The sequence below is a fragment of the Papilio polytes genome, unplaced genomic scaffold (assembly GCF_000836215.1).
Source record: "Papilio polytes unplaced genomic scaffold, Ppol_1.0 DF821289.1, whole genome shotgun sequence".
NCBI lineage: Eukaryota > Metazoa > Arthropoda > Insecta > Lepidoptera > Papilionidae > Papilio > Papilio polytes.
Genome location: NW_013527915.1, coordinates 6,397,179 through 6,405,997, shown reverse-complemented (window position 1 = coordinate 6,405,997; position 8,819 = coordinate 6,397,179). Strand labels below are relative to the sequence as shown.

The 8,819-nt window shown below is 35.7% G+C and overlaps 1 protein-coding gene across 1 annotated transcript in view; it reads right to left on the bottom strand.

Annotated features, from left to right (window-relative positions):
- Nucleotides 1-1,252: 1,252 nt before the first annotated feature.
- LOC106109176 (phosphatase and actin regulator 4B) overlaps nucleotides 1,253-8,819 on the bottom strand; it is a 42,795-nt gene continuing 35,228 nt past the window's right edge. The window contains exons 8-13 of the mRNA XM_013290581.1: nucleotides 7,553-7,604; nucleotides 6,301-6,480; nucleotides 4,968-5,095; nucleotides 4,754-4,893; nucleotides 4,482-4,618; nucleotides 1,253-4,291 (exon numbers count right to left, since the gene is read on the bottom strand). Coding sequence (XP_013146035.1) covers nucleotides 4,276-4,291; nucleotides 4,482-4,618; nucleotides 4,754-4,893; nucleotides 4,968-5,095; nucleotides 6,301-6,480; nucleotides 7,553-7,604 — 653 coding nt within the window. The 3' untranslated portion in view covers nucleotides 1,253-4,275. The remainder of the gene's footprint in view (nucleotides 4,292-4,481; nucleotides 4,619-4,753; nucleotides 4,894-4,967; nucleotides 5,096-6,300; nucleotides 6,481-7,552; nucleotides 7,605-8,819) is intronic.

The window sequence follows — 8,819 nt, the reverse complement described above, 5'->3', positions numbered from 1 at the left end:
AGTGCAATTAAGCTAGCTGTGGCAATTTTAGTAGAAACTTAAGAATCGAGTATTTAGTTTACTCTCTTTTGTTAAGTTTTCTAATTAATGCAAATACTGTTTAAGTGATTAAGTTATTATTAGAATACCAACAACATTTTCTCACTCGAATCTGTATTTTATTATTTTCCACCTGATCTCTTTAACAAAAATTTTTGGAACCATTCCAGCTTGCGAACTTTCACGGGCACCAATTTCAATAAGAAACTCATTCGTGTTACCTTGATGATTTGCATTCAGGTACTCGTGTCACAGCAAACATCACATAAGGGTAGACACAAAATAATTTAATCCTATGAAGAATATTTTAAATGAAATTGTTATAACCATCACTAATTTCTGTTCAGATCTGATATATAACAACACATATTATGTATTAATAGCAACTAGGTACAGGGTTTAGCGTAGTTCTCATATTTATTTAGAATTTAATCAGTATTCAAAAACTACTAGCGACCTCTTTAAACAAATCAAAGGCACTGGAAACACCAATCGCCATCAATAATTGAAAAGAATGGAGAGATCATACATGTTCCACTAGATGGCGCTGTACGTACTGATTTTTTTTTATTTTTTAGGAAAAAATGGATTAATTCAAATAGCTAAAGTTACTTACTGAAAAATTATTACCTAATTAAAGTTATATTTATATATGTGATATGAATAGTTCAGTCCATTTATCCGTCAGCTGATGTCATATCACACGGCCTGATAAGTGATGTTTTAAGGTGTAATATGACTGAGTAAAACTAGGATTGAATAACTAAGGGCCAAGGGATATAGTCTCACTTAACATCAGACAAGCTGACTGCTTGTTCGCCTTCTTACACAAAAAAAATATAAACCTTTTGTCTATTTAATTGAAGGTAAAGTCAGAGTTAAACAAAAACAATAGAGTATAAAACTTAATGTATAATCATGATATTTACAAACTTACGTTATATAAAACAAATAAATTGTATGGCTATCATTATATTCTTATTACAACATGTCATTAATAATTTACAAGATTAAAAAAGCAACAGTAAACATATTACTGAAGATAGCAATTGTAGTTTCTAATAGCACAAAATATAAATGGAAATAAAAAGAGATTCCACAATTTACATAATAAAAAATATATACAGTAGATAAATGGGCGCTTAACTTTTGAGTTACGAATTAAATGTTTTATCTGCCTTAATCTCAATGTAATAAAATGCCGTGTTAACGATTTTTACATATTTACTAAAACTTCAAATAACAATTTTCTATTATTTTTTCGAAACTAGAAATATAATGTGCCTTTCACAGCAGGTATCAGCTACTTTGTCCCTTCAACATTGGAAAATGCAAAAGTCAAATTTAGATAAATATTACCTACCAAAAAATTCTATAAAGAAATTTAACAAACACTTAGCAAGCAAATGTAACAATGCTAATTGATAGCACCTTTTAGCATTCGGCAAAAAATCTGTTACTTTTGAAAACTGTAATGTACTTACTTAATAATATAAAAAATTACAACGAAAGAAGTCTTATCACATTTGTATGGTAATTATATACATAACCGAGTGATGCATCAAATGTTGTCCCAAAGTAGATTCTTCGCAAAACCTAACGTAGTCCGAGAATAAACCGCAATTCTAAAACAAGCCGAAAGTGATCGAAGTGAGCGAGCTAAAGGAATTTAGTTGAGCCTTAGATCTTTGGAAATCTGATCGTCTTATATCAATAAAACTCTACTTTACCTATCTTTTACATTTACATTGCAAATCTAACAAAATCATTTAGAAAAATAAGTCGTTATTTTGGCTTCCACTTTATTCTATAATGGAATGGTCTCAAGAATAACCATCAGGTATAACATCACTTGACTTCGATTCGTCTGCGAGCCGCGTCGCGAACTGCTCACGGTACCTACACGTGTACCTAAACAACTGGTATTCACGATTAAAAAAAAAACATATTAAAAGATACACGATAAAATGGCACCTCATCGCAAACAATTATTGGTTGAAAAATATAAACAATCATTCACTCGACACAATCTACATTCGCAAACTTCAAACATCCCACGTTATCATTATGAAAATTTACTTCAGATTATTGCTCTAAAAGTTACATTAGTGTGACGACCGCGTCTTGCGATACAACGTAACGTCTACTGAAATTAATCTCATAGGCGTAATATTAAACCGCTACATTTTACACAAGTTTAATCATTAATTATTCTTTAACGCGAAAGTTCGTTCAACTTGAATTACTTAACTAGTCCTAAGCTAGATCGACAAGAGGATTAACAAGTTGTTCCCGCCGAGCTCCCGACAAGCCCCGCCCTAATTTACCCCACATCAATTGAATCTCCAGCTTTCAAACACTCAATATTTTAATATGTTGCAGTAATTAGAACATCTAACTATATCTTAAAAACGATAACATTTATAGTTTATTGAGAAAGATGTCCATACTGGATTTTAAGGCGGCTGAAATTATATAGAACTTGATTATTCTTTACTAGTAACTTTCATCACTTAACTAGAACTTTAGTATTATTGCTAGGTTTGTAGATAACGAGTTCTTAGCTCAATTAGTTTTTCACGAAGTTTCCTTGTCAATTAAGACACAAAAACTTTAAAAAAAATATTTTTGAAAATGATGTTTAGTGAGTCCATTATACTTTTAAATAAAAGAATTTGTAAGCTGGAGATTTAAATGATTTTACAATTACAAATTAATACAAATACTGTTTTGACATCGTCTTTCTGTACTTATGTGTAGATTTTCTCTTTTGCACATGCTTTCAGCACATTGTCCTTTCCTGTTCTAGAAACAATGGATAATTAACAAGATCCATTAATAAATAGTATTGTGATTTTGTCCGCTTATAAAAATATATTATCTATATCAAATGATGCAAACAGACACATACGTATTTGAGGTAACACAATAACAATTTTTATAAAAAGCTCGTATTCTATATTGGTACATGAATTATTACAATAAGTGCTATATTTGAGGTCGTGGAATTCAAAAGAAAATGCAATTATAGTAAAAGCAATGAAAAATAGACATGAGCAGCCATCTACAATGTTTCAATGACCATTATTTTATAGATGGGCTAATTTAAAAAAAAATAAAAATTACATCATAATATCTGAGACCAATATCTGCAAGCTCACATAAGGTGTATGTGAATGATTTTTGCTTTTTTAGCTTTACATATAGTAATTTTTCGCGTCTGTAACCATTATTATAAGTATATCTATAAGCTATTATTTTATTTCTCAAATATAACACTTATTTATCAATGAACTACATTTCTTGGAAGAAAAATTTTAGTCAAAAGCTTAATATGATGAATATAACATTATTTAGTTGTCCGCTGAACGAGCACTACAATCCAATAATAACCTAGAAACGATTAGTGAAAATCTGTGGTAGTATCTCCAAAAGCGTTACTATGCAAACAAATTATCGTTAATTTAAATTCTTAGCTAATACATAACTCATGTACTTGATAAATAATTGTTTCTTTCGAACTGGAAATATGATAAGGCATGTAATAATCGATTTGCAACCTCAATAATGTGGAACAAAACACACATTCAACTCTAGCTATCGACTACTAAAGCTAGCAATATAAGAAAAAATCACAAATCTACGTAATATCCTACGTTGGATAACGTTTCGCACTTTCAATTAATCACTCGATATCTCAGGAGCTTTTAAAACTCACATCTCGACCACAATAACCATTATCACTAACCTTACGCGAAGGTCAATTCAAAGAATGTATAGGTACGCTTAGGATACGCCAACTTATAACAAACTTTAATGTAATCGTAATAAATTGTACTCGATTAAACTACAATATAATAAAAAAGGTAAATTAAAACAAAATTGCACTCGCGGTACACGCTTACAAAAACAATGTAACTTCGAAACGGCGATATAACCTAAGTTTAGAATATTCAACACTTTACCGATGCGCTGTGGTAAGTTATTGCAAACGAATCTTCCGGATATCGGAAGAAGTCAATATGAATACGATAAAATCACAGGAGCGACCGCGACCGCGGCGAAGAGGGCGCGGCGAGTCGCGACGGTGGCAACCGTGGCGGCCGAGGCAACCGTGGCAACCGTGGCAACCAGCGGCAGCACGTGGCGAGTGGCGGCGGCGAGCAGTGGCAGCTGTCGTCTCGCTCAGCCACGAGGCGTGTCGCCGCGGTCCAGTCCGAGTTTAAGGCACAGCCGTCATGGTCTATGGAATCTGAAATTTTAAATATCCCGGTGATTATTATTATTGATTATTTCACAAAAAGATCCTTCAATTTTGAAGTTGTTATGTAGATGTGTATGAGTTTTGGCGTGTGAAGTGTGAGGTGTGGCATGTGAAGTGAAGTGTGGCGTGTAAAGTGTCAGGTGTGAGTTATAGGGTGTGAAGTGTGAGGTTTTGGTACCTGGTGAGGTGCTTGCTGTCCTCGTGCACCGCCATCTCGGAGCTCTTGAACTCGTTGAGCTCGCGGCGGATGGCGGCCTTGTCGCGCGGAGTCAACCGCGTCCACGGCTTGTCGGCGCGACGGTCGTAGTCGTGCGCCTGCGACACACAATATATGGTTTTTATACTTTTTCACCACCTAGTTAAAACTTTACTAAATATAATTTTATTAAAGCGTCAGTACTTTACTATGATTACTTGTAAAGCTTTAAAATGCACGTAACATTGACATACCTGCGTGACCTCAATGTAGTCACTGAACCTGATAATTTTCTTCTCCTTGAGCTCATCGACGGTGGGTCGGAAGCTGAGCTTGCGCAATAGGTAGCGCTTCTTCTCCTCCTTCTGCTTCTTTTCCTCCGCGGGAGATTGACCTTTGATTATAAATAGAAATTAGCGCACAATGTTTATTATACTCACGGTATTAAGAAAAATGTGCACTACTAACTTTTGAGTATATTCCGCTCGACAAGTTCCTCAGCGGTGGGCCGCATCGACAGCCGCCGTATGAGCCTGGCCCCGATGGCTTCCCACGACTCCTGCCGCTCGTGCTCGCTCTGCACTACCAGAATATTCCTGTGCAAACACATGCACACACATCACAATCATTCACTAACATTTTAATCATTTCAATAAATCACAGCTATCACTGACTTAATAATCAGTACACTAACAATAAAGCGTAGTATTCGCTTCACCGGCGAGCGCGCTGCCAACAAGCGGACGATATAAAATTCGAGAACGATTTCGTGATACCAAAAACCAGCTCATAATGTCCTATAAACACAAAATCTTGGCCGCACCCCAAATTAGCGGTTGCTAAAACTTAATTGATTGCAACAAACCGATTTTAGATTTAGCGTTAGGAACACGTATCGTTTACCGTGACGACTTTCGTAACGTATTACCGCATCTACGTTGCGAGCCGTAATGAGTGAGAATGCCACTGTCAAGATCATTATGCCAGAAAACAGGAAGAAGTGCAAATTCGACAACAATGTGCGACGATTGACGACGACCGAAATAAAACTCCCAGGCTTGCGGCGAGTGCGGCGCGCGTCTCACACAAACCTTCACAATATTTATCTATTTTACGTTTACTATTAGCTTACTAGCTCTGATACTATTTTCGACATTTTATTCGCGCCATTTATCTACATTATTATTATTTAATTATGATGAAGTTTTGTAACAAGTTTAACTCCATTTAATTCCATGATATCTATTAAGTTTTGATTATTCTTTTTTTCATATTAATTATAGTGGTAAAGTTTGCATATAACAGTGTCCTATCAAACTGATTGCGGTCAAGATAGAATGAACGGTGTCTGTGGTGTGTTGGCAATGCACAACACATGGTTAGGTGACCGTCACGGTATTTATATCGCGGCGAGTGTGTCGCGACGGCCCAGCGGCCGCGCGGTGTCACACCGGCATTAGTTACGCAACCGCACGTGTCTTACTATTTACTACCGGGACACAACGGCGAGCTTATAAAGGCTCTAAGATATGACATAGTAAAAAATACCTTGAAAATAGTTTTAAATAAAACAAAACATTTTTTTTAAAGCGGATATAGGATCCACTCTTAAAAAAAATTACACGAAACCGTAAAAAATAAGTAATGACGCCCATGTTCAACTATACCGTTCAAGAAGAACCGTCTAATTTGCTTATTACCTAAATAGTCTCGGGCAACGGGCTATTATGTGTGTGGTTATTAAATTCGGCAATTGCTCCTAAAAGATGTTAAAGTATCGAGACAAAGTTTCTTAATATACCTGTTAATGAGTTCCTGTCTGTCGGGGCGCAGCGCCAGCTTGATGTTAAGGCTCTCCTTGCGCGCCAGCTTGGCGGCCACGCGCTCAGACTCGCTCGAGTAGTCGTCGCGGTACTCGCCCTCCCACGGCCGCGCGTTCTCCTTGTTCTCCGCCGCGTTGCCCACGCGCACCGGCCGCGTGCTGCACAGTCGCACACTTTACATACAAACACTAACATCACGGTACAAACTAAGTCTTTACTGTTCAATAAGCAACTCCACACACCCGGTGCATCAATGTCATAACATCAGTTAATTATTGTTTTGTTGCAATCTTTTTAATACAGTTCTATAAAGTTTAAATTTGGACAATTATGACACTAATGCATCAGATGTGTGGTTTAATGCGTAAAAACTAGGAAAGTTCAACACTGACTGACTGGTATGTCACGAATTTAAGGCTCACTAAAAATAAATACATATAATAAAACATTTCTTCGTTATTCCATTTGGAAAGCAGCACGATTTCGAAATTGAGATTCAATTGTTTAGCAACTTTTAAACTTCTTTTTTACGAGAAAAGTGTAAAAATACAAAGGAAATAATTTAATAATCATTACCATTACAGTGGGTCAGTGGGTATACGGTACACTGCGCTCGGAAAGGGGCATTATTACATGTTTTTATTGGAAACAAATCTGTTCGGTTGCATTGGAGTCGCAGGCGAACGTGCGTGACAGTCGTGCGGGCGCGGTTGCGCATCGCGACACGCCACTCGCGGGAACGAATCGTTTAACTACAAGCGATGAGTGAAATTCACGGAAATAAAATAGAGAAAACAACGTATTCTACTTTTACCTAAAATTTAAGAAATACATCTAATTATTTTTGTATTCACACTGCACAAAACATTTGCATGCAACACAGCAATATTAACATTTAAGAGCAATAGAGAGCAGTCGTCAGTCAGAAACAAAACTATAAATATATTTGCTGAGGTGAATATTTGTTACTGCTAAAACAATCACGACACGGCAATCGATGCCCGAGTGATGGGACATTAAGTGTCAGTTAGTAAGTATTGCTTTTGGATTTAACACTTGCATTATAAATGCCGGTTGTAGGTGATTTTAGTTTGTGTTGGTGTAATTAGTTTGCCGTAAGCGTGCGCTGCACGATGCATGGGTCATGGGGCATGGGCTGGCAAGCGGACCGTCGGGAGGTCTCTGGGCGATGCGTGTTCAACAACATTGACAATATTTAGGGAGTGTTACCATATGCGGATCCTCGGTTTGGGCGGCGGCCGTCTGCTAGGCAGCGCATGGTGAAAACAAACGCACACATTTCACTATCAAGCCCAGATAATAATTTTAATGTATTTTTTTACTATTTATCTTATAGCAATTTTTTATTATTCTAGTATTTAAAGCAATTACATAATTTTTCAAATGAATGTCTTAATGGAGAGTATTTGTATTTAAAGCGTCATAAGTGGATAATGTTTATAAGGTTTTAAAAAAAAACATTTTATTTGAATTCGACATTTAAAAGCAATAATTTGAATTAAATTATTCTTATAACCATTCACTAGCTAAATTTTAATTTATTATAAAATTAAACACATTATGATACCATTAGAAATAGGAATATACATATATAACATTAGAAATAGGAATATCAGTCTCACATAATTAAGAAATCTGTTTTAGACATATAAATATCTAAATTACATCGTGACAGGTAAAAAAATCCACATGAATCACATCATAAACGCGACAAAAAACTATATCTGTATATAACATAGCAAACGTTATATCTGTTCTTATTTACACAGTGAGAGGCGGCTAAGTAACAATTGACAAGTATGCAAGGACGAGTTAACGACTGCCTACGCACATATGAAGAAACGCGACAAATCTATCATAGATTTGCAATAACTGGTTCTCTAAAGATCCTCTAAGTGCGTAGGTAGAGACGGATAACCTGTCTACAATATAGAAATGTTTTAGTCTGTCACCTACACAGTTACTCCAATGTTACGACCTTTAAAGGAAGTATGACGTGATTGCACATATTTTACTTTCGAAAAATATGATCAATTAATATAACTTCGCATCGTGACGATTAGATGTCTCTAGTAAAAGTCATAAGAGAAATTATTTTCATATTATTGAGTAGATAATTTCCATAAAAATACTAACAACTAATAGTATTTGCATAGTAATGTTTAGGCATGTGAGTGCTACATTGTATAGAATAATTTTAGTTCAACTTAGCAGATCACGGTGAGGCTTTTAATAAGAATTTAATTGGTTGAAAAAAGCTATAATTCATTTATTTCGAAGATCATCTATCTTACAAATGTGATGTACAATTTTCGAATTTCGTATGTACATAATTTACCCGACGTTCTTACGGTAAAAGAAAACATCGTGATGCAACCTGCACATATCGGCGAATAAATTCAAGGTCAACCAACTCGCACTGGGCTAACGCTAAGACCTAGTCAACCCTTATTAGGGTAGGCACCGAGCCCCACAG